Source organism: Denticeps clupeoides, chromosome 1, assembly GCF_900700375.1.
Source record: "Denticeps clupeoides chromosome 1, fDenClu1.1, whole genome shotgun sequence".
Classification (NCBI taxonomy): domain Eukaryota; kingdom Metazoa; phylum Chordata; class Actinopteri; order Clupeiformes; family Denticipitidae; genus Denticeps; species Denticeps clupeoides.
Genome location: NC_041707.1, coordinates 19,219,369 through 19,246,981, shown reverse-complemented (window position 1 = coordinate 19,246,981; position 27,613 = coordinate 19,219,369). Strand labels below are relative to the sequence as shown.

At 41.7% G+C, this 27,613-nt stretch overlaps 1 protein-coding gene across 5 annotated transcripts in view; it reads left to right on the top strand.

Moving 5' to 3' along the window:
- Nucleotides 1-27,613, top strand: part of sorcs2 (sortilin-related VPS10 domain containing receptor 2) — a 191,866-nt gene that overhangs the window by 82,204 nt on the left and 82,049 nt on the right. For all 5 annotated transcript variants that reach the window (XM_029001663.1, XM_029001653.1, XM_029001634.1 and 2 more), the window contains exon 3: nucleotides 25,787-25,886. In XM_029001663.1, the coding sequence (XP_028857496.1) occupies nucleotides 25,787-25,886 (100 nt within the window). The remainder of the gene's footprint in view (nucleotides 1-25,786; nucleotides 25,887-27,613) is intronic.

The window sequence follows — 27,613 nt, the reverse complement described above, 5'->3', positions numbered from 1 at the left end:
CAGTGCGGTTACACTTATGTGAAATACCGACATTCTTCCCGCCGAGAATCTTTTCTTAATCACAGGCCAAATTTCTCAGTCACTTTTTAGTGTTGTGAGTGACATTCAAACCACCTTAAAGACAACATGGCTTTGATTTCTGTTCACTTGTAGTCATTCATCATTTTGTATGCACACAGCAGTGCTTGTTGCAGGGTTTAACTCTGCATTGATGAGTGTGGACAACGCAGTATGTGACTGGACACTGGACGTCCCTACGGATGGTTGGTGATGAAGAGATTCCAGCTCTTCTCCTGATGTGCAGACATAGCCGGTCCTGTGTGAACAAAGCACTTGACCTTTTAGTCTCCGAACATTTGTTTCAGCAGGCTACACACTTAGTGTCCCTGTATGTGGGCATCATTTCAGCAGCTCTTCAGTGGAAGGGAAGAGTCATTACATGTCACAGCTGGTTGTTGATGTCGCAGATGAAAAAGTCTGGGAAACAAAGGGGCATGCATATTAGCAGCGAGAACTAAAAAAAATAAACCCTGGATCACACGTTCCAGTGCCCAGCCATTCTTACGGACAGTGTGTTCTGTGGGTTACTTTTGGGTAAGGCCTGGGATCCGATAATTTTTTGCTTCTGCCTCTAATTCCATATGTTTATCTCCTGGCTTGTTAAAGGCTGTTTCACATCAGGCAACCCCGCAACTGACCATTAAAGTCCAGATTGTTCATGGGAAATGGGGTATAGCAACTGGTAATCCCTTGCTGAAAAACCAGTCTTACCAGTTTTACCATTGTTCAAAAGCATATCTTGACCAACTAGCTTAATCTGGTATTTGATGGAAGAGCTGGTCAGGCTAGCTGGCCATGCTGTTTATCTTTTAGTAGCGCCCATTCAATGATACTGAAGGGGAACATTGAGGGGAATACTTTTGAGACTATTTTTTAATTGTATTTTTGTAGTGTATCCATTGCACTTGGGCCGCATGGGTCATGGCCATTAGTGACATGGCATCACAAGCAGTAGGGGCAGTTGTGGCCTTCTGGTTAAGGAAGCAGGCCCGTAATCAGGAGGTTGCCGCACAAAGGGTCCTGGCCTGGACCCTTTGTGCTCAGAGTTTTGCATGCTCGTGTTGTGTTCTGCAGTGAAAGTGAAGTGATTGTCATTGTCAAACACAGCACAGCACACGGTGCACACAGTGAAATGTGTCCTCTGCTTTTAACCCATCACCCTTGGTAAGCAGCGAGCAGCCATGACTGGTGTGTGGGGAACGGGAAACATCTGATTACAGGTCCGTATCCTTACCCGCTTGGACCCCCACCCTGGGCGAGGGCCCAGCGCCCCAGGATGGGCTCCAGCAGCCCCGGTCCTGAGTTACAGGATTAAACCGTAATGGGAAGTCAGTATTATGGAATGAAATGGCTGATAATTCATATTTTTTTGGAAAACAATAGAACATGTTCTCAAATCATCGCTGCAGTAAAATAATGATGCTACTCTACGCTATACAGTGTGGTTCTGACTGGGTCAAATGGTTTTATATTGTTTTTATTTGTTGTGCTCCAAACTGGTTGTAATCCACGGCTCAAGTGGTTACACACAGGACTCAGTTCAAGTTCATGTAATGTCCCTGCTCTGGGTGTCCTGTGCCGCCTTTTTTAGGTGAGGAACATTATTCTTTGCCCACCGAGAGCTTTTTTAAAGACATTCATATGTTTAACAGCACTTAATGTTTTTTTTTTCTGAAGCTGAAAATGGAATCGAGGCATTTGAAGGTGGTGATTTATGCAGTCAGATCATCATAATCTTGCCGCAGAGCTTTTTTTTGTCATCTGTAATAGGAAGTGCTGCCGGTTGGGGTAATCAGGTAAAGCGTGGTTTTTGTTACGCTCATTTCATGGTGCTGATTTAATCTCAGATTGTATTAAAATGCGCACAAGGCCTTTGTTTTTATATGGACATGTCTGTGTATTGCAGTCTGTGAATGTGTCTGTATGTGTGTGTGTGTGAAAATACAGCACAGTGAGGGTGCAGCCACTAATCCTCTTAGCAGGATTGTTTTTTTGCCCTGCCAGGCGAAGTGTGGATGTGCAGTGGGGCATTGTGTTGTTGTTGGATGACGCGTGGTACTTTAATTGTGAAATTGATACCCGCTGGCCAGCCGAGCAGCCGGTGAGGTGCTTTTCCCATTACATAGTTTTCTATGTGTGTGTGTGTGTCTGAGCAGTTCTTTTTAGTACATTAGAACAGATTCCTTACAAGGTCACCAAAATAAAATGGATGTTAGGAAGCACCGTGGTTAGTGCTGCTGCAATACTAACTGTGACGAACCTTTGTCTGCAAAGTCTTGTTTTCCTTGGTGAAAGTGAAAGAAAAGAAAGTGAAGTGATTGTCACATGTGATACACAGCAACACAGCATGTGGTGCACACAGTGAAATTTGTCCACTGCATTTAACTGCTCCCCGGGCGCCTGTCATGGCTGCCCACTGCTCACTCAGGGTGATGGGCAAAATGCAGAGGACAAATTTCACTGTGTGCACTGTGTGCTTTGTGTTGTGGGTTTGAGTGCAATTGTTCAAATTTACACCAACAGTTCGAAGACATTTTTGTAATTTGGACCGCTGATACAAAATTGGCTTTGCATTATGTGTCTGTGTGTGTGTGATGGCATAGTCGCCTTTGAGGAATTATTTATGCTGGTATTGCTTACATAGGGTTAAGAACCCCATGATAAACCAGGGAAAGTTCCTATTGTTTATAAAGTTTTTGTTACTTACAATCAGCAGTTACTTGTAACTCATGGTAAAGGGATTTAATCAGGGACACAGGGTGCTACTAACACACTACTAACACACAATGATGTCTAGTACACACTGGATGCAGGACATTTGACTCCACACGCTCTCTGTCTTCTGTGTGTGTTTTTTCAAAAATAATTGTCCCCACAGAGATGGAAAAACACAGGCGTGTACCTTCACGTCTTTATGTAAAAATGCATCTGATGAGTCATGCCCACCTTCAGTTTCTACAGCACACACGCACACATACAAACAGAGTGGGTTCATTTCAACAGGCTTTGTCAGAAAGACTGTGACTGTGATTTAAGTATGTGAGACTATATGTGTAGAGGGGTGTAGGTGGCAGAATGTATTTGAAACTCGTCACAGTCATAAAATGGCCGGTGTCGCACTGCAGTGACAGCCTTGTTTATGTAAAGTAGCCATTCCTCCCCATGCTCTCGCCTATATCGCATTAAATCCCCCCGATCCTGGACTAGTTTTAACAGTATGATGGGTGGTACGTAGCCTAGTGGGTAACACACTCGCCTATGAACCAGAAGACCCAGGTTCAAATCCCACTTACTACCACTGTCCTTGAGCAAGATACTTAACCCTAAGTTGCTCCAGGGGGGAACTGTTCCTGTAAGTGATTGTAAGTCGCTCTGGATAAGGGCGTCTGATAAATGCTGTAAATGGAAATGGACAAAGAAAACAGAGGTTGAGTTGCCAACCTTGAATCACACCGTTCGGCTGCTTTTTCAACGAGGAGAAGTTCCACCTCCCAAGTCAACAAGACTGAACAGCCTGCCCAGGAGAGGGGACTCATCACTAAACAGTCATTGTATTGCAATGAAGAATTAGGCTATTTGCAGGGTGACTGTATGCCAGAGATTGTTTAATTAGTATCTAAACGAGACAAAAAATGTCATGATAAAAAATCAAGAGAAAAATTTGCAAAAAAACAAAAAAAATGTGACCCACTGAAAAAATCTTGAACCTGTTAGTGATAAATTAAAAGATTCTACTCCAAAATTTTGCAGTATTTTATACTTGTTTTCAGCAAAAAAATTTAATATGCACAAGGTTTTTAGAAACAAACATCTTTCTACTTTCCACTGAATTTTTAAGATGATACGTGAGCTCCTTTTTTTGCCACTGTCCAAAAAAGGTCTTTAAACAGCTGATATTTATACAGATCAATAACTTCGGTTCTCTCTCAGCCTCTCATCTTCCCTCAGCCCCATGGCTGCAGTCAATTAAAGCGTCATGTCCTGTTCTTCCCATTTATAAATCTCTCTCTTTAATATCCTGTGTTATGGTTCTGCTTGACTCAGAGCAGTTATGTTTTTTTCTCCAAGGCTGTAAAACATAAAAACAGCTTTTTACGGCTCTGTCCCCCAAAAGTCTTTCACACAGGGGTTCACGTTGTTTGTGTGTGTAAGTGTGTGTGCTTCTGAACTTGTCTTTGCTGTTATGATGGTTGCCATATGAGCCCCATGTGTGTTCAGTTCACCCTTTCATGACCCAGGGAGTCTCTCCTCCGTCTGAGCTTAATCTGTCAGGACAGGTTCAGTGTGACCCCCGTCCTTCATCTGGTCCCATGGGTCCATGAGAGTGCTGCCTTGGGAACAGACACACATGTGTACACACACACACACACACACACACACACACACACACACACACACACACACACACACACAATGACATACATAGCTCTCTCATACACTCTTTGACTTCTGGCAAGTGACACTGCAGTGTGTGCATGGAGATACTAAAATGCAATGCTGTTTAACTTTTAAGAAGAAAGTTGGCAGAGATAATTTTCCACCTTGTTTATCATTGTCTGCCAAGTTTTTTTCTTCTGGTTGTAAGTGAGGGATTGCATTCTGGAGAGATGTTCAAGAAAAGTGAAAGGCAACTGTCAAACTAGCATCAATGGGTTGTAGATGTGTGGAGAAGAATCATCATTAAAAATACTCCACAGTACAGCAAGCATCTTCTGCTGAGGAAGATGCACTTGTTTTCAGAGCCGGATATAAGGGTCTCAATACATTTCCTGAGGTTCTCTTGTTTTTGGAATATTGTTTGGTGGATTACCAGTTTGGCCTTTTGGATCCCATGTGGTTCAGACATTGTGTGACTTCCCTGCCCTTTGATACTCTGGTGCTCTGTATTAATATGCGTGTATGTGTGTCTGTGTGTTGGTCACACCTCACTTTAAGAAGAAAACATTTTTTTAATTCCAGTAATAGCATTTGTGACAGATTTAATCTGTTTTTTTTTTTTTTTTATATATTTGCTCATTTCATTAAGTGTATTAATAATGAAAGTTTACACTTGAATAAAATGTTCTCATTTATAAAATAATTTTTGGATGGTAATGACATTTTAATGTTATATTCAATCAAAGATAATGTTCAGTCAAAGATAAATTATATTTTGTCATTTAAAATACACGGCAATGAAAAAAACAAATCCTGCCTACAGTAACCACACTCACAAACACACAAATTGCACACTTCACAGTAGCCATTCATTTGCCAGGTTGAGCTTTGATGTATTTCGCTGCATGCCGTTGACTGTTTATTACAGACCGCCACCCTCCAGGGACAGAAACGCTCTCAAGTGTTCCCCCCGCAGGGGTGCTCATGTTACAAAACACACACACACACACACACACACGCGCACGCACACACACACACACACACACACACACACACACACACACACACACACACACACACACACACACGAGACATGCACTGGTGAACACATATTGAATTGGTCATTGGCCCAGAATGCATTGCCTGGGTTACTCTTCAGGAAAGATTTTTTTGCGGTGCTGTTGAAGACCTAGTGTATGGGGAGTGTTGGCTTATTTAACATCAGGTTTGTCTAACAGAAAAAAACACACTGGAGTAGAAACTATCATTAGTGATGACTGACAGCCCACTCACTCACTCTATTTTCTCAGTCTGGATTATTTAGTTACTATTGTTAATATGTCACATGTGCAAAGAAGCTGAAGGTCCCATCTCCTTCCTTCCTACATTTCTCTCTGTTTTCTTTGCTCATAATATGTTTGGATTGTTGTAGGGATCTTGGGACCACAGCGACTACATGCAGATAGATTCTCTGACAGCCATGAATAACATAATACATATATTTTATACGTATTATATCATACTTGTATAACATATTCTCCATCAATTTCAAAAGTTAATTTTTTAATGTGAATTTCTCCCATTATTGTATTGGATGTGAATTTGCTTTTGATTTCCAGTATTATGGGTGACATGAATGATACTTTCATGAACCCTTTTGGGCTCAAAATAAATCTCAACAGACCTCGGCACAGTAAAAGCTAAAAGCACTTTTCAGAGCTTGCGACAGCTTTGTTGACTTGCATCTCCCTGCCTCAGATCAGTGAATTCACTACAATGTACAGTGCATCCGGAAAGTATTCACAGAGCTTCAATTTTTTCAGAATGCTGCAGCCAGAGTTCTAACTAGAACTAGGAAATCTGACCACATCACCCCAGTCTTACAATCACTGCACTGGTTACCAATCAAATTTAGGATTGACTACAAAACCCTACTCTTGACCTATAAAGCTCTAAATGGTCTCGCCCCACAGTACCTGAGTGAACTTTACGACCCGCCACGCCCCCTTCGATTAACGGGTGTGGGGTCACTACTAGTACCTAAAGTACAGAAGGTCACAGCTGGGAGCAGATCCTTCTCCTGTAGAGCTCCGCAGTATTGGAACGGCTTGCCAGTCAGTGTCCAGGACTCAGTTACAGTCTCAGTGTTTAAATTCAAACTGAAAACCTACCTGTTTTCTCGGGCCTTCTGTTAAAGTCCCAGACACTCATTTCACTTCACTTTGACACAGGGTCAAATTATAAACTCCACTTTATCACACAGTCACCTTGTTAGACACAGACAGAGTTAAATTCACCCTAGCTAGGCTGTCCTAGTTAGGGTACCGGGCCACTGTAGCACCAATATACTACTATTACCACATATTTCAGTATCTGTCATACGATGCCACCGTCTGCCGCTGCTTCTGTTTGTTTTCTACGAGACACTGAATCAAGCACCCAGACTACTGGCAGGCCCCAGTGAAGAGACTAAACTGCTAAACAAGGACATACCATGAAACGAACCAGAGGGTCACCAGAGACATCACCACCGTAACAACTACAGCTTCAGGGATCTTCAAATGGACTAGTAACATCATAATGGACACGTTATGTAGACCATGGACTTCTCCAACCCTACAACTTTTTTTTTTTTATTATTCAACAAATCTTCACCAGCCCTGCACTGACACCATTTGCAGGCTCACTCTACCCTGGAAGGGGGTCCCTCTCTGTATCACTCTTTCCCAATGTTTCTTCCTTTTTTTCTCTCTCCTAGAGTTTTTTCTTGTGTGCAGAAGGGCCAAGTGTGGGGGGTGTCAACTGTAGGGCTTGTCAAAGCCCATTGAGACATAGTATGTGATTATGGGCTATATAAGAAATAAATGATGTTGTTGTTGTAATACAAATAAAACAAAAAACAAGAAAGCACATGTACAAATTCACAGCCTTTGCTCAATACTTTGTCAATGCACCTTTGGCAGGAATTACAGCTTCAAGTCTTTTTGAATATGGAAACTTGGCACACCTAACCTTGGTCAGTTTCGTCCATTCCTCTTTGCAGCACCTCTCAAGCTCCATCAGTTGGATGGGAAGCAGTGGTGCACATCTTTTCCTCTAGCCTGACTAGTTTACAGTTCCTGCAGCTGAAAAACATCTCCACAGCATGATGCTGCCACCACCATGCTTTACTATAGTGATGGTGTTGGCCTGGTGATGAGCGGTGCCTGATTTTCTTTAAATGTGATGCCTGGCTTTCATGCCAAATAGTTCAATCTTTGTGTCATCAGACCAGATAATTTTGTTTCTCATGCTCTGAGAGTCCTTCATGTGTCAAACTCCAGGCGGGCTAGCATGTGCCTTTTACTAAAGGTTCCAGAAGGTTCTCCTCTATCCTCATTGGGTGGCCATCGGGTTTTTGGTCACCCCCTGACTAAGGCCATTCTCCCAGCTCGCTCAGTTTAGGTGGCCAGGCATCTCTTGGAAGAGTGCTGGTGGTTTTGTGAATACTTATGTGCTTTCTCATTTTTTTTTATTTTTGAATAAATTAGCCAAAACTTTTAGTACACTTTTTTATGTTATCATTATGGGTTGTTGTGTGTTGAATTCTGAGAAAGAAATTAATTTATTCCATTCTAGAATAAGGCTATGACATAACAAAATGTGGAAAAAGTCATGCACTGTGAATACTTTCGAGATGAAAGGGAAAGTGAGGTGGTTGTCATTGTGAAGCACAGCAAGCAAAGCATACGGTGACACAATGAAATGTGTCCTCTGCTTTTAACCATCACCCTTAGTGAGCAGTGGGCAGCCATGACAGATGCCCGGGGAGCAGTGTGTGGGGACTGTGCTTTGCTCAGTGGCTCCTTGGCGTCTTGGGATTTAAACCTGCAACCTTCCGATTATGGGTCCGCTTCTTACCCACTAGGCCACCACTGCTTACAGATTATAATGAGGCTGTGTGGTCCTTCGGTCCTAGAGGCTTTTCATGTGTTTGCCCATTCTGTCTTCACTGGTTAAATTAAGCTGATGGTTTAAGGATGGCGGCGCTTTAAGCATTTGTACAGTTCTGGAAGTGTGATGAGTGTTAAACGGATGATTATGGAGGGTTTCCTGTAAGCCTGCTGGGGATTTTTACGGATCCAATGAGGGACTGGGTGCAAGAAGAGGAGAAATGGATGTTAATTACACTCTCAAGGACTAACTGCCACTTCTGCTAATGCATCCACCTGGAGATCACTCTCTCTCTCTCTCTCTCTCTCACACACACACACACACACACACAAAGAAACAAATACATAATAGCCACATCATTGAAACCACTGGTGAGGAGATTTATACCAGACTTGGTCGAGAAAAGGGAAAAGGGTCAAGCAATGATAGGTAGTCTACTAGGTCAGTGTAACACAGATGCCACTGATGGAGTGTCACTTCAATGCCGCTCACAGATGAGCTTGAGGAAGGCTAGCCTACATGGTCTAGTTGTACAAAAAACTACGCTTATAGAAATAGCTGAAAAATTCACATGTAGACGTGCTTGAAATGGTAGAATGGTGTTAGAACAAATTGCATTACATTTTCTGCCAATATGGAGTTGTGTATCTGAAGACTGGTCAACATGCTGATCCCATGCTGCACACAATGAAGTCCAGAAATGGACTTTGTGGACGTTTGGGTACATTTACTTTATTTGAGTTGATTTGAGTTGGCTTGACTTGCAAATTCAATCTGTAGGATGTGACGGAAACTAGAACTGCAGATCCATGGAGATGCAACCTAAAGGTGTCCCAGAGTCCATGCCATGATGAGAGGACTGTTTTGGTGGCATGAGGACAGTCTACACAAGATCAGGCTTGAAGTTTAGAAAATTGTACTGCCACACTGTAAATCTCTTTAATGTGTGAATATTCACAAAATTCACAGAATATTGACAACTAGATATTTAGTTTTATAATGACATCACGATGTGTGTGTGTGTATGTGTGTGTGTGTGAGTATCTGAGGCCCAGAGGGATGGAGCAGATGCACTTGTCTCTTAAATCAAACCTGTAGAGGGTGTGATCTGTGTATGTGTGTGTGTGTGTGTGACCTTAGCGCACACATGAGTACACACACACACAGACACACACAGACACACACACACACACACACGCACACACACACACACACACACACACACACACACACACACACACACACACACACACACACAGGCACAAGGAGAGAGCGAGAGAGAGAGAGAGAGAGGAGTACAGCTGGGGAGATGGGGTGCTGGGGGTTAAAGTCTTGCTACAGGGGGAGCGACATGGGTAGTGGGATGTGAGGGAGGAGGGGCTTTTCTTAATTGGCTGTCTGGCTGTCTGTCGCCATTCTCGCTGGATTTGGTGGCAGGGTGGTCACGCTCCAGTTCACCTCATCTGAGTCACAGACATGCTGCTACCACAAGGGAGTACTGTCAACATCTCAAACACACACACACACACACACACACACACTACAGACAGTTGATTTTGAGCCCTTGTGATGACCAAGAGAAATCTATGTATCATACATTTGCAATTACCTTTACCTCTGCCCCCTAAATTTACCTCATACGGCAAAAGCAAATTCACTCTCTCTCACTTGTGTAGAATCCTTCTCTGCAACCAGAAGGATCCAGAAATTTTTATTAACACAGGCTATTCAGTCTCTTCTCCAGTCTAGAATACTGTAACTCACTCCTGGCTGGTCTTCCTCTTAGTGCTACTCGACCTCTCCAGCTGATACAGAACTATGCATCATGACTTGTTTTCAACCTTCCCAAATTCTTTGTTTGCGGTCCTTTGTAGTAGTATTGTATTAGTAGTATGGTATTTTCTTGCTGATTAATAGTCGGTACCAGGAAAATGTCTCTTCTAGCTGGTCTACCATCTGACCTGTACAACTCATACAAAATGCAGCAGCACGACTGATCTTCAACCTTCCCAAATTCTCCCACACCACCCCTCTGCTATGCTCCCTCCACTGGCTCCCAGTAGCTGCACGCATTAGATTCAAAATAGACAAACATGGAGTAGCACCATCCTACCTCACAGCCCTTATTACACCTCGCACTGCACCTGTTATACTCCGAGCCTCCAGTACTGCTCGCCTGGTCCCTCCATCTCTGAAGGTAAAAAGAAGACATTCTTATAGATTATTCTCTGGCTTGGACCCTCGGTGGTGGAATGAACTTCCCCTTGAGGTCAGAATAGCTCAGTCACTGAGCACTTTCAAACGGCAGCTGAAGACCTTCCTCTTTAGAGAAAATTTTGATTAACTTGTAACCTTTGTATTGTCTGACTTTTATGTATAGGAACTACAAACCGGATTCCAAAAAAGTTGGGACACTAAACAAATTGTGAATAAAAACTAAATGCAATGATGTGGAGATGGCAAATGTCAATATTTTATATGTAATAGAATGTAGATGACAGATCAATGCTTAATCCGATTAAATTTATCATTTTAAAGGAAAAATATGTTGATTCAAAATTTCACGGTGTCAACAAATCCCAAAAAACTTGGGACAAGTGGCAATAAGACTAAGTAAATTTGAGCATAATGAAGAGCTGAAAGACCAATTAATGAATGAAAGACCAATTAACATAATTAGGTCAATTGGCAACATGATTGGGTATAAAAAGAGCTTCTCAGAGTGGCAGCATCTCTCAGAAGCAAAAATGGGTAGAGGATCACCAATTCCCACAATGTTGCACAGAAAGATAGTGGAGCAATATCAGAAAGGTGTTACCCAACGAAATATTGCAAAGACTTTGCACATATCATCATCAACTGTGCATAACATCATCTGAAGATTCATAGACTCTGGAACAATCTCTGTGCGTAAGGGTCAAGGCCGAAAACCATACTGGTTACCCGTGATCTCCGGGCCCTTAAACGACACCGCACCACAACCAGGAATGCTACTGTAAAGGAAATCACAGAATGGGCTCAGGAATACTTCCGCCATCCGCCATTTCTAAGCAAGATCCACAAGCTCAGGCGTTTTCACTGGGCTAGGGATCATTTAAAATGGAGTGTGGCAAAATGGAACACTGTTCTGTGGTCAGACGAGCCACGATTCAAAGTTCTTTTTGGAAATCTGGGACGCCATGTCATCCGGACCAAAGAGGACAAGGAGAACCCAAGTTGTTATCAACTCTCAGTTCAGAAGCCTGCATCTCTGATGGTATGGGGTTGCATGAGTGCGAGTGGCATGGGCAGCTTATATGTCTGGAAAGGTACCATCAATGCAGAAAAATATATTCAGGTTCTAGAACAACATATGCTCCCATCCAGACATCATATCTTTAAGGGAAGACCCTGCATTTTTCAACAAGATAATGCCAGACCACATTCTGCATCAATCACAACATCATGGCTGCGTAGGTAAAGGATCCAGGTACTGAAATGGCCAGTTTGCATTCCAGATCTTTCACCTATAGAGAACATTTGGCGCATCATAAAGAGGAAGGTGCAACAAAGAAGGCCCAAGATGATTGAATAGTTAGAGGCCTGTATTAGACAAGAATGGGAGAGCATTCCTATTTCTAAACTTGAGAAACTGGTCTCCTTGGTCCCCAGACGTCTGTTGAGTGTGGTAAGAAGAAGGGGAGATGCCACCCAGTGGTGAAAACGGCCTTGTCCCAACTTTTGGGGGATTTGTTGACACCATTAAAATGAAACATTTTCTCAGTTTAAACTTTTGTTCTGTGATTTATGTTCTATTCTGAATAAAATATTAGAAGGCACCTCCACATCATTGCATTCAGTTTTAATTCACGATTTGTATATTGTCCCAACTTTTTTGGAATCCGGTTTGTACAATAAAAGATTGTATTCATAGTTGGGGGTCCTAATGAACCAGAACTGATCACTGGTGTCTCCCAAATACCTTTAATGTAAATGTAAAAATGTACTCCAATGGAAAATAGCAAATGTAGATCATTAGAATGATGCCGTCACAAAGCCAGTCAGCATTCACCTTCTGACCAAATTAACCTGCAGATGATTGCTGTCTCACTGTCATGGAAGGATTCATCCCGTCAGAACAGAGAAATTCAACACTGCCAATGGCCGCTGCAGACAAAAACCCCAGCATTGACTTGTGTGATGTCAAGTGATGTCACATTTTGGATGATGGGCTAGGAAGTCACTTTTCATATTGATGCATTCTATACGGAAGAAATGGTTGGCTGCCAGCAGGCAGCAGCTTGATCTTTCAAACGTGAGGCGTTGGGGGCGGAGGAGGAGGAGGAGTGGGTCTTATTTAATGCAATCACGCAAATTGAGGTGGGGGGGGGGCTTATTTCAAGGAATAAAAGACACTCCATGACTGGTATGCTCTTGAATGACAGGTTGCAGATTTTGATCACCACTCAGCCTTTTCAATACAAATAGAGGGAGAGCGAGGGCGAGCGACGCTTATTAATCCATCTTGCCCCTCATCTTTTTCTCTCTCCCCATTTTTAAAGTGCACTTTAATATAATGAAGCGCAAATGGACGATGTTGTAATAAAGCTCCAAGTGCTCCTCTATGCTCTGGCACTAATGGACGCTAATAGAAGGATGCAGCGGGTATCTGCTGAGTGAGTCAGAACAGCGCCAGAAGCCCCTCTGCGGGTTATCAAATATGATACAGGTAATACGTCAGATATGACATTCCGGCAGTGAGCCTCTGTGGTAGGGCTGCACAATTAGTCAAATTTTAATCACCATCACGATTTTGGCTGCCACGATTAAATTAAGATGGTTGTCGTTGATATTCACAACCAATAGTCAACCAACCACCAGGGGGTTGAAAGAAATCATAGACTGTACAACCTCAAATTGTGACAGAGTGAAAGTAATATCAGGATCAGTAGGTGACAACATAAATAGAATGTCGCATTCAACCTTTCAGCATGCGTCAATACCGCTGTCATATTTGGACGGGGTTCCACACTTCTCTGACGGTACGAGCAAAAATGCCGGACTTCTATGCCACATATGTCTGTTCTGACACTTGCCTCTGTCTATGGACCCATTTTGACCTGAAGACCTTGTTTACTTATTGTTTGTTTAAAATAGAAAGAGTAATAAAAATTGTTACGAAAATAATGAACAATCACAATTCATGTGAAAACAATATAAATTAAATAATATTGATATAAAACAATCGTGATTATCATTTTGGCCATAATAGTGCAGCTCTACTCTGCGGTGTCTGAGTGGATGTGAGTCTGTCTTATTATGTGAGAGCTTAAACCTCAGAGGTCCTCTTCTCATTATTGTGTGATGATAGAATGGACAGTAAGATGGTGAACCTGTATACCTGGGCAGCAGTTATGTGCTTAAATGTTCTTATTAAATGGAAGGGTGCAGCAGTGATGTTGATGAAGTGTCCCTGCGGGCCGAATTAGAAAAACCTACCTGGCCAGTTTATTAGGCCAATGAAAGTGAAGTGATTGTCACATGTGATACACAGCAGCACTGTATGTCACCACGACGAAGACTGCTACACAAAGGCTCTGCTAGGTACAGAAATGTAGATTTGACAGTGCAGTGATCCCACTAGATCAGTGGTGGGATGCCATGATCTCTAACAAAATGGCTGGTGAATGAACAAGATGTCAGCACCACGGACAGCACCCGACTGCATGAACTTTGTGTCTTTTTCATTTCATTACTACAATTCTTTTATTATTCGAATAGCAGAAGTTCAGGACTAGTGCATTTGAAATTGCACCAAATGAGAACCTAATGCTCCAGATCTGGTTCCTGTTTTTGGACCAGAGGGGTTTAGACGGATTTGGCATCCCTGTCTTTCTGGCTGCAAAAATTGTATCATAAAGCCTACATGTGGCACAGATTTTAGGATGGGCCTTGGTCTGATGCTGTTTTCCAAAAGCAAATATAGATTCATGTCTGTTCTCTGTATGTGCACATGCATGCACACACACGCATGCACACACATGTGTGAAGCGATCGCTTCTCATGCATTTGATGGATTAGCTTCTGGACGTCTGTAGGAACAGTGACAGGAAGTGTCCCTCTGAGATGTGACCTCTGACATCAAAGAGAGGCGGGATGTCTGTCACCTCTCAGGCCTGTCTCTACAGGGTCAAAGGGCAAGAAGAATCACTCATTTATCAAAGACGTGAGAGATGCAGAAAGAAAGTGAGAGTGAAGTGTGATTTCGAGAGATAGATTTTTGGACCGGAGAAACATTAGGGAGAAATTGTGGTAATAACTAGTTTTTGAAATAAACTTAATATATAGTAAATAAGCACTATAAAATAACATTTTTATCCACAGTCAGATCTTAATATATCTACAGAGAGCCAGACACAGACATACATAGACACACACCACTCTGACCACATACCAGCATACAATGATAACACCTTGTGTGACCACATACACCAAAGACATTTGCTTAGTCACACACACACACACACACACACACACACACAAACACAGCCAATTCGACATGCCCTCACCTCTTTTTGTACAGCCACACACTCCTTTGCTTCCACACTCACAGTGCAAGCCGCATGGATTGTAATTGGGAACATTTATCTAAATGACATCCTCACAAGGACCTATCGGGACAGGAACTGGTTTCTGCATTATGGCGATTTCATTCATTACCCATCATTCCCCTTTTTCTTCCACTCTCCCTGCCTGCTCAGTGTATTGTCTCTCTTTCCCATTTGACAGTTGCTACAGATTTCATGCATGCATATGAAACTGTGTGTGTTTCTAAATTAGGCCATTTTAGTACTTTAACATGTTTTCAGTGAGGGACAAAGTATACAAACCATAGGCAGCAAGTCAAGGATTGGTGTTGGGTGGGAAGAGGAGCTGACAAACACAGATAATTTAATATGCAACAAGCAGGGCACACAGGGCCTCACATGAGACACAATAAAAACACAATGACCGGATGGGGACAAGACACAACCATAACATGACAGGTGCACACAATCAGGCATAAGGAACACACACAATTACTCTAGAAATAGCAGCTAAGAAATGTCACCACAGGTTATAATAAAAAAGCAATGATGGAGGAGGCATAAGCTCTGTATGTGCACAATACAGGGTTTCCTAAAGCATGCCTAATACACAGCAATGCACAGCACAATACACCAACGTAGAGAGAGATATACATTCAATAAGCAGAAACGAGGTACATTTATCAAAAATACAAAAGGTGAATACACGCATACACACATTGCAAAACTGGCTTTTTAAAGCAGACATCTTCAAGCACTGTTGCTCTGTGGTTGTGCCAAGCGCTGCTGCTTCCAACATGGAGCACTGACGTCGCGACCTGAAACTTCACAAGATGTATATAAACTTACCACAATCCTCCAGCTCTGCGCCCATGTCGGATACTTGAACCCTCTACATTCAACGCAATATAAAGTCTGGTCTGTCTGACTTAAACATGGATAGCCCATCCTAGTCCATTTTAATTAATTATACCAAGCACACATTCGGAAAGACACTCTGAAGTTTTAAGGCAAGCTACTATCAGTCTCAACCATGGCTGGAACATTCCGCTGTCCTTGGTGTCAGCTTCTGCTTTGCCTGCTGCAAATTTTGTGTTTCGAGTTCATATTCATGAAACATGGCTGCACTAATTGGAAAAAAGCTTTAGAAAATAAACGTGTAAGCTTTAGGTATAACGACAAGAAAGACAAGAATCAGAATCACGAAATGAAGGAAATTGCTACAAGGCACAGACATCAAAGGACAAATCCTGATTGGTCTGTGGGATCTTTTTGGGAGTTAAATGTATAAAAGAATTTTCTCTTAAGGGCTGAGTCTCTTCTCTTTTCCCCCCTCCACCGGGAGCTGGGGTGTTTCCCCTCACCTGTTATTTCTGTCCCTGTTTCTCCTGGGCCAGGCTGCTGAAGCCTGGTTCATGGTTTTTTTTTCTGTAACATTGGTACCTTTTAAATGTAACTGCAATAGTAATCTACTGGTGTTAATAAATTAGAAACTGTTCATTGATGCGTCTTTTATGCCAGGAAACATCAGATTCGTTTTTTTAATACAGTGCTTGTGCAGTCTCACTCTATTTACAAATGCATCTAGTATCCTGCATGTCAGAGGCATGTCTGCATGGCTTCAATGTATACTACATTCTGTATTAGGCTATGGTTTCTTCCACAATTGCCATTTTAGTTGTTATTATTATTGAAAATGAAATAATAACAGCAACAACAATAATAATAATAATTGTTGTTGTTGTTATTGTTATTAAATAATGATTAAATCATTATTTATTTATTTTTTTTTTGCCAAATGCTCACCCACACATGATATTCTGGTCACACCTATGGTATAAAGTAAGGTAAGTGAAGTGGAGTAAAATAAAGAGTCTTCCCAAATGTAAAAAGTACAGATAGTCAATAAACCTACAAAAGTACAGTACAGATATTACATACATTTATATACTGGCCACCACTACTTTTTCTAATCTCAATTATCAATTATTCTTATTGTTTTACACACACACATACACACACACACATACACACAAAGCAGAAGCCACAGACCGGGGCAGTGGTTGCCTAGTGGTTAAGTTTGTATTAATGCCCTTGTAAGGACCTTGCAAGGACAAATGTTGCACTTGTGTACTCTGTAATTCTGCTCTATACCAAGTAAACTAAATTCAGTTTTGCATTTTTGGTTTTCTATTGTGTGTGTGAATTTAGCTCTGTGATCACTTTTTCTTTGCAGTACCTCCATTATTAAGTCTTTATATTTTTTTGTCTTGTGTCTAGACATAACAATGCTTATGTGTCACCTCCACTCTAGACTATGGAGGTGTCACTCTTTTGCTTTACTCTTCCCCCAGATTGAAATATGACACCGTATCATTCACAATTTGATAATGTCTGTGTGAAGGCCTTGGGAGAGCATGGCTAATTACAATTGGTTACCAGTCGGAAGAAACGTTTGATTGCGTGCCAGAGGTCTACTACATGTGAGTAGGGTCACAAAGGGTCAAGATCATTTCCCCACATGTAGAAAGCCCTCTGATGAGCTGAAATGATGAAAATGATTTGAATAATTTCAATTAGTGCATAGCAGGAGGCCCAGTAGTTAGCTGTGTTGTGTATCTTTTTTCCTAATCTCATAAAGTTTTGAGTAAAAATCCTGCAATATACTGTTTTTATATGCTGTTGTATGTTATGAACTTTGAAATTCTATGTCTGTACCAATCTCGGTGATTTACATTCAGCCCATGTTGTGCATCAGAGTGCATTAAAACCTCTAAAATTCAGTATAAAATCCAGCTGCTTAAATGCAGATCCCCTTCCCTGGATAATGGCACTCATATATAATTTAGACATAGTGTCATTGGAGTTTATGGATGACTTTGTATGAATTTTTTTCAGTAATTATGCACTGGTATAATTATACATTAACATTGCAGGTGGTGACAGGACTGTAAGGTTTTCACCATTTTGTAGTCTGACCAGGAGCATGGAAAGAAAACTAGCTGAAGTGCAGAGCAGAAACAGAATAATGGGAGAGGGCGGTGAGGCTGCAACAATAACTTAGTGTTCATTGACCTGTATGTCATGGGGGTCACTTGCCTGGCATCAGATATTAATTTATTATATTAAGTTGGTGATGAGCCCCCTGTGTTTGAATTAGCAAACAAATAACAGTATCAGGGCTGCAGGGGGGGTTCTTCCTGATTTTGGCCACCGCCCCCTTGCCTGAGTTCTCCAGGGCGGCTGTAGTGCACTTCACAAGGGCCCTTACCCATCTGATCAGCCCACTTCTGTTCAACTGTTTTTGCTGGTGTGTGTGAGGGTTTCTGTTCATGAATGATTGAGAGCTAGAGTGGACTGTAATATTCTGTGTGCAAATCATTTATGTACAAAAGTCTTGTTTGGTAGTTATTATGTTGCTCCACTGTGTGAATATTTATGTGTATAGCCGTGTGGGCGAGTGTGAAAACTTTTGTGTGACTTTTTTTGAGAGTATTCACACTTCCAACTATGTTTTTTGCCTAAACCCCAAAGAAGCTCAAAATTAGTGGGGCCTTACTTCTGTAATCCATCTCTGTCTGCTTTGCTGCTTCTCCACATTCTAATGTGACATTCCATCATGGTCCCCGATGAAAGGTCTGGTGGGTATTGGCCCTCAGCCCCACTGTGCATCACTGTCTAAGGTGACGCACTGGCGATGGGGGTCCGTATCGCTTCCATGGGAACACAACTAGACTTTGATGAAGAAGTGCAGCAAGGGATGGCCGGGCTCCAAATGACGTTGAGCTTTTGTTTCAAAGCCATGGAAACTGAGCCTGAAGGCACTGAGAGTCTGCATGTGAGAAAGGGCTTGAGGAGCCAGGACTTCTCAGCTAGTACAGTTAGAACATGTTATAACAGCGACTTACAATCAGTATTTACACGGTTAGTTGAGAATAACTCATGGTTAAGTGTTTTGCTCAGGGACACAGTGGTAGTAATTGGGGTTTGATCCAGTGACTTTGCGGTCCTCTGGTTCATAAGCAAGCGTGTTACACACTAGGATACTCTCACTTGTGTCACATTGTGACAACAATTTGTCCATGTGACTGTATGGATCAACTGATTTTACATAAACGTGTTGAGCACAACTGATCAAAGCAAGATCCCATTTTGGGATGTTTTTCCATGTCAACTTGTGCTGTATACCAGTGATATTTTGATTGTAAATTAAAATAAACAATTTAAAGGTAGCCAATTTACATTCATGACATACATCATGTACATTAGGTTGAACAGTGGTCCTCCCATGTATGAGGTGCTTGGATATTTTGATAGCAGCTCTGTTTCTCTGTCAGAAAAGGTGAGGTGAGATTTGTTACTCGCAAAAGACTGATGTCTGTTTATTTCTTCTGACAAAATAGCACAATGGAGTTGGAGAGTCCCATAAATGTCATTAGTTCCTTTGCATTACTTTGCAAAAGGACATTACTCTGCATTATACTGCAGAAATTGGGCCTAAACCATTTCTATTGATGCAGTTTGTTAAGATGTGATATGATGTGGTCCCAGCATATAAATCAAATAAACATTCAAATTTGGCCTTGAAAGATTTTAGAACTGAGATTGTCAGCATTATAGGAATGTCTCATATGCCTTCACGTAACTTTCGCGTGCGGTTGGGTTGCTATGGATACGACTCCTGTCTTCAAGCTCTATTGAAGCGTGAGGGGGCAGCTAGGTGTTTAACTGAAGTATGTTGCCATGGTGACACTAAACTGTCAAAAAAGGGGCTCATAAACTTTCCGAAGGTAGCTGATGACTTCGGCCTTGGGCTCACAGATTAACAAGGGGGCTGCCCTGAAGAGCACCGACCCTTTCAAAGGTTCAGAGTGCGATGTCATCCCTGCAGATTCTTCAGATCCAAAAAGATATTTTGTCCAATCTTATAGATGCACAAAATGGATCAGAGGCAACACGTTTGTCATCACTGAGTCGCAAAAGGAGGACAGATCACTGAAAAGGACCATTTTTGGTGATTTTAATCAGACATTTTCACAATTACCCAAGTCGCTGAACACCAGTAGGAGCCTCAAAAAAGAGGACAAAAGAAAATAAATGTGGTTGAATGAATGAAAGGATGGGATGCAAAAGCTATTCCATCAGCTGTAATAGTAGTGCAAAATGTGACAACACCCTACCATTTCCCCCAGTCATTCTCAAAGACAGAATAACAGCCAGTTTATCTAGTGACTAAATTGTGCGTTTCCTTTCAAACATGTAGTGGATCAGTCATTTTTTATTTAATTCACTTCATAGTACTATAACGAAGCTGTATGTACCATCATGCATAGTGGACTACAGTCGTCAAATGGTGGTTGTAAAACTATTGAGAGAGGCTGGTTGCTTTTCAACAAAAACAATTGAAAAAACACTTTACTTTAACCTATTTACAATTAATACATTTAATATTGGCATATAGATCTGTTTTTGCAACCCCATGATTCTTGTGTAGGTGGAGAGAGTATGGATGCTGTAGTATGTCAATAGAATTTTATGTGTTGTAAAGATTTTTGTGGAAACATTTATTCCAACAGAATTACATGTTGTTATTAAAAAACAGATACATTAGCACCTGTGGTCTTATACATGTAGTTAATATACTGCCTGGATCTATGTAACAAATAAACGGTGTGTATGTGTGTGTGTGTGTGTGTGTGTGTGTGTGTGTGTGTGTGTATACTCATAGTTATATATACTGAACATGAGTGAATGTTTTAGAATATCTGATTACAATAATTACAAAATCAATCAGATGTGATGGGCTGAACAAGTGTGTATGGGAAATGAAGTATGCAAATAAGGGTGTGTATGTGAAATGAAGTATGCAAGAAATGACCCGGCCACCATTTTCATCCGAGAGGAAGTAGCTGGTCTCCACTAGGAAGAAGATCCATCACAATGCTTATGCAACGCATGAATCTCCCCTCGCCGGAGATGTGAATCATTTTCACAGTGACACAAGCGCCTTTACAACACAGCGAAAAGTAATCTCCACTCAGGCACTGCCGTCTCTCTCCCATAAATCAGCAGATTTGGGGAATGCATATAAAATGAGTACAACGGATTCCCACCCCGGCTTCACCTCTGTCACTGCACTGAAATATGACAGCACTATCTGAAACAGTGCTGCTGCTTTTATCTGCAAACCGGTCGTTCTGATTGCTCTTCTATTCCTAAAACGGTACATCACACAAAAATGTCATTTCATGCTTTTAAATCACCAAATGAAAATTTGTAAAATCAAAATGCCATTAACATGACATCTATATTATATTTTGCTCAATGGTGTGAAAAGTGGCAAGCATTATGTTACAATTTTGGGAAACTCATCCCCAAAAATGGTTTACACCTCAATGTAAGGCTTTTTAGGTCATTATATTAATAATGTCTTGATTATAATGTTTCATCGGTTCCTTTTACACGCGAGTTGCTGAAGATGCAGATGTTATGCTTTCATGTGGTCTTTTGTCGTACTGTGGGATGACGATGTGGATTCAGGCATCAAGGAGCACATAAGCAATTTAAAGCAATTTGTTTCCATCACTGAGTGGCTGTAAAAATGTCACCGAACATTATTATCCTTCGTTGCATTTGTTTGGCCGTTTCAGTCAAACTCTCAAGTCCTGATAGATTTTTTTTCAAAGTTACTACTTTAGTAGCCTGTGAAAACATTAGACATTATAGGACTGAACGGTGAGCATCTGCTAAACTCCTTCCCCTCACTTGTGAGATTAGAGCCACTCGGCAAGGAAATTACTCACTTTCCATCACATCTCCGCTCCCACCTGCTACCATCGGGATACATCACACTCTTACCCGCAATGGCTGTAGCATATTTGCACATTTATTTTCAGCCTGTGTACCATTACAGATGACCAGATGTCATAAAAGGCTGATATGTTTGCTACGCTAGACTTTGGGGGTCGTTTTCGGTAGCTATTTTTGTTCACGTCTGCTGCTGGTGTCTCAAGCGTCACTTATTTTTAGATAAGGAATTCATGTAATATGAGTATTGTTGCTATTATTGGATAATATTGGATAAAAAATGTCAGCAATGATATCTAGGAATTTTAAATATACGAGTTTCACTCAGCGCTTTTGAGAGCCCACTTAGTATTGAGAAATATGTATCAACTTTTATGTCATTTGTTTATTTATTACTCAGCCACGTTTCCACCTTTTCTAAAGTGAAGTGTGATACACAGCAGCACAGCATACGGTGAACACAGTGAAATGTGTCCTCTGCATTTAACCCATCACCCTTAGTGAGCAGTGGGCAGCCATGACAGGTGGCCTGGGAGCAGTGTGTGGGGACGGTGCTTTGCTCAGTGGCACCTCAGTGGCACCTTGGCAGATCGGGATTCGAACCGGCAACCTTCTGATTACGGGGCCACTTCCTTAACTGCAAGGCTACCAAGGCCCTTTTGGTAATACTTTAATCAGTACTATAGATATAAATCCTTCCTCAGCCTGTTTCTAGTGCACTCATTGGTGATCTCCAGTCTTATTGTGAGTTTCCATCTTGACAATTTAATACCTCCATTTCCACACTACTGTGTGTCCCCGATGCTTTCAAATTGTCTTTGTGAAGACCAGAGATGCCAGCTGACTTATGAGGACATTAAAAGTCAATCAACCGCCACAACATAGCACAACCAAAACCCCCGGTTTGTATTCCCTTGTGAATCAATTCCATTGCGCATGAGTGAAAGAAAAAAAACTGAATCAAGCCTTTTTCTGTTTCTGCTTTTTCAATTTTTCATCTAATTTTTATGGGTCGTTCTCATGACCTCCTCCTGCCACCTCTCCCCTCTGTAGTGGTTTTGTGTGCTGAGTGGGGGTAATAAATGAGGCACTGGCTGAGGTTAACATCATTATCTGGCATGTTTGGCAACAGAGCAAGACAGTCCACCCAATTTCCCAAATTAGCTTTTATTAGTTACATAAAACGCCTGCAAGGCCTTTGACACGTTTTCCCGTCCGCTCAGAATTTAAACTGGTTTTAGTCTCTTCTGTTTTCCCCTGTTTCTGCATGAGTCACATCATTTGTGCTAATGGGCTTTGATGGACTGGGTGTATTTCACTGGAGCTGTCTTTTGAGTATTTGATTTGAAATGCCTATTGTGCATACACACACATAGACTCAGAGAGAGCGTGAGGGAGACAAGAAGAGTGTCACCCCCCTGAAAAGGACATAAGCTCCCTGAAAAGCTTTCCAGAGAAGTTTGTCTCATTGTGTTATTGACCATGTTGCCATGCACATGCATGTGTTTTGGGAAGCTATGGTGCACACCAGAAAACAGGCCTGTGCCGAAAACCTCCATGTTATAGTGATTAAATAGTGATCATAACTAGTGAGATTATTTAACATTAATTTAAGTTCACATAGCCTGTGGTCCTGCAGTGGCTGAAATTGCTGTTCAGAGCGGCAGCTCAGACGGCCGGATCTGGAATTTCTTCCCATGATGTCCTGTCTGTCCCAAACATTGTGCCGTTTTAGAACACAATCAGTTTAGGCCTCGCCCCAAGCCTATGCCGTGCTCTCTGCTGCAAAGCCTGCCTGCCAAGCCATGCCGATGACAAAGCCACACCTCCTGAATATATGGCCATGCATTGACGGGACGAGTGAAAAACCAGCATCATCACCCCCATGGGCCACTACGAATACAGGGTCATGCCTTTTGGGTTGTCTAACAGCCCCGCAGCTTTCCAGGCCATTGTCAATGTAATTCTCAGGGACTAACTCAAATGCCTGGATGTATGCCTGGATGACATTCTCATCTCCCCCCCCCCAAACTTCATGTCCATTCGTGACAGCCTCTGGGAGGTGGTGTAGCACTACAGGCCACCCATCAACCTTTTGACAGAGGATGTCATTTTATAGCCTGATTTTGGCACCAGTTCTGGGGTCAATTTTAGCATATCAGTCAGTCTCACCTCCAGTTACCACCCTGAATCCAACAGGCAAACTGAATGTTTAAATCAGCCTGCCCAAGCACCTGGTCCAAATATCTGCTCCTCGCTGAACATGCCTGCATTCACCGCAAAAACACCTAATCTACCAGCCTGTCCCAGTCAAGGCCTCCACTGGTCATCAACCAACATGGTTCCCCATCAACAACCCCCCACAGGGTCACCAACCCAGAAAGGCGCTTGTGTCACTGCGAACTCATCGTGGATCACACGTAACGTTCTTTCTGATTGATCAGATCTCAAGCCAACTGTCTGATCCTCAACCTCTCTCTTTGGATTGCCCAACCTGTTCTTGTTCTGCTCCCAATGACCTTGACCCCTGGCCGTTCCAGTGACAGTATTGGAATGTGTATCAGTATCAGCAGTAATGTGTTCATTTTAGACTTTAAAACAATGTGGCTCAGCTCGGATTGGAAACAATTCTGGTCATCCATAGATTGGCATCTAGTGTCATTGTTTCTCAGAATTGTGATTGTTCTGCTAATAGAAAGTCTTGGACTTTCAACTACCTTTATAATAGACATGAGCAGGTATAGTATGTGTTTGAAAAATTTCACGTCGGCGAGCTGACGGGGGAAGGAAACGCGGAGGTGAGACATACTATAATCAAGGATTTATTAAGGAACACAAATGACCACAGTGAAATGGCCAAAAACAGGGGAAATGAAGGGGAGAAGAAAAACTAGCCCAGTTGCCAGAACTTAAAGCACAGCAAACAGTTGCAGGATTTTGGTCTATCGTCCTCTCATTCCCTTTACCTGCTTTTCTTGACCGGGTCTCCTGTTCAAAACTCTCTTGGCTGGCAACTCACAAGACAAGATGTCAGAAGATGTAAGAGATACAGAGATTAATGCTAGTTTGTCCATAACATTAATGTGCCAAATGCACAATGAACTATGAACAACAAGCATTAATACATTTATATATGGAGTGTTTGTATTTCTACAGTGACTTTTTTAGCATCTAACCTCTCCTCAGGACTCAGCTGTTTAGGGAATGTATTACACCAACAAATCAATCTTGCAATGCTTTTGATTATTAAAGAAGCAAGTGACTGAGGCAAAGAGTCTTTGGAAAATCTTTACAAATGACAAAATGTCTGGAGTGGTTTACACTCAGCACAACAGAGCTTGAATCAAATGGATGTGGAGCAGTGTCCTGAAGTGTTCCTCTGCTAGTCTGAACGATTAGAAGGAGTTAGAAGGATTATTGGCTGTCATTTATCATATAGAGTGGACCCTAGAGGTAAGGTAGTTTGTCATTTATGCAGAGAAAGAAAAATAAATTTGTAGACCAACAGTGTGAAGCTATTCATCATAACAGATGCTTTACAGGGCCTCAGCATTTCTAGTTTCCATTCATGAAAAAAGGTCTATGTGAACACAAACTGATCCTAGTTAACCTGCCATATCATTTCATGATCCAGGAGATTAGACCAATGGGTTGACATATTTTGTAATTCACTCAGTAACAACCAAAGCTTGGGTTTTAGATTGTTGGAACTCCTCTAACTCTGCATCTCTCTTTTTGACACTGTATATTTGGAGATTTCAGTAAATAACACACCCACAAATAACCATATACATCATGTGTGTGAAATGCTTATTAGGGTGTTCTCCCTGTGCTTCAGTTCCTCAAGCTTCAATAGAACTGTAACCTGGCAAGTTTAGAAAATATCCTGTTTTATTCCTGGTTCTGCTGCAGAACAGTGTGTGGTACAACCTGTACTTTCTTTAAACCCTCATATAAGACCTTCACAACATTATCTTGGTCAAACAATATGGTACCTTGAGTGCAACTCATTGGACTGACCCACTGACTTCACTTTATTTCAGGTCCAGCGATTACGGCACTACCTACACCAAGCTCAACCTGATGCCGGGAACCACCATCATTGTCACAAACTTTTACATCTGTCCCATGAATAAGAGAAAGGTAGGTCAAAGTCTTGGTATACTGTAGAACAGGTGGTTTTCAAGATGCATTCTGAAACTTTTTGCTGCTTATTTTTCGGTTAAGTTTAGTGCTTTCTTTTTAATGCTCACTGCCATGAAAAATGCATCATTTTTAGCTTTTTACTTAAGGTCTTACTTAAGGTCCTATTAATTTGGTTTCTCCAAGTAAATAGGCAATTCATATCAGCGTGACCTCTGGACCAAGGATCTTGAATGAAGTGGTTGGATTCTGGATTTTCATCATGCTTTTTAGATTGTGCTGCATGATCCGCTACAACAAAACAGATTACAAATATATGCTGAGAAGCGATTCAGGAAAATTAAACTGTTTTGACAAATGTGTCAGTAAAAACATAGGGAGAGAAGATACTGTGTTTTAGGGGTATGTCTGGTTTCACATCCATTTCAGTGAGAATCTGTCAGAAAAATACCATATGCGTCAGTAATGTGTAAGTAATGACCATTTGATTACATCAGTCAGAATTGAAAAGGTTTAAAAACACTTCTGAATGATCCACATGTCCAGGTGTGTATCTTGCTAATGTGTCATGCAATAGTGTTAACAGGCACTGTTTGCACCTCCAGGGAAGGTCCTTGTGAAATGACTACCCACTCGTTGGGTAAAAATCAGGAGAGTGTTTCCTCCAGAGCCGTAATGTTCTGGGCCGGTGGAGATGGAGGAAGATGAAAGTGATGATCTGTCCACCCGGGAATTTTCCAGACAGTGTTTCGTCTTGAGCAATATACTCATGCTTCTTCTCTCTCACTTCCCTCTTCCATCCTGACCAGCTTTTTCAGCTGCTCCCCCTTTTCTATTTAGAATACGCACACACAAATTAGCATATTATTGTTTAACAATTCTTTGGTTACTGCTGTCAGCAAGCTCCAAATACTCTCTCTCTCTCTCTCTCTCTCTCTCTCTCTCTGTTTGTGTATGTATGTATGTATATCTAATTTTCCAAAAATTTTCAATTGAACTCCTTCTGCCTTTAAACCCCTGAGCTCATTTTCTCTTTGTTGAGAAGAGCAGCCAATTACCACGGATTGTGTGTTCTTTTCTTTTGGCCTAAATGCAATTATTGCAAAGTGCCTCTTTTGTTGCACAGAACTCCAGTATTGTTTGAGCTCAGAAATGAAGACACTGCAGGGATGGTTCGGTGGAACGTCTACTTTAGAAGAATCGTTATGTAAATGAAACAAAATCAGCTGTCAGAGGGGGGAAAAATTCTCCTGCCGATTTGAATACAGCCTTGAGCAATGTCCTTGTGTCAATGGACAAGATTGATCTGTTTGAGGCGGCACTAACGCTGCCTGTGTACCAACATGCTGATGTAGTGCCTCCCATGACAGGACTGAATGGACAGACCTGACCTGAATTTCCCACATTAATCGATATTTCTGACAAACATGGTGGTCAGCTGCTGTGTTCCACAACTGTGCTAAACCAGGACTGGATAAGCATGTTCTCAGCCCACTGTTAATTAACTGTATTAACAGTAGTAATATACGAGTGCATTATGACACATTAATCTGAAAGTCCAAATCAGTCGTCATGCGTTAGGACTCATAAGAAATAAACGTTGAATCTAAAATAAGCATTCAGGCATTTTTTTATTGGCATTCTATATTTATTTTGCAGCAGTATTCTGGCCCTGAACCCCATGTCCTGGGATAAGCTCTGACAGCTGCGGCCCTGACTATGAATAA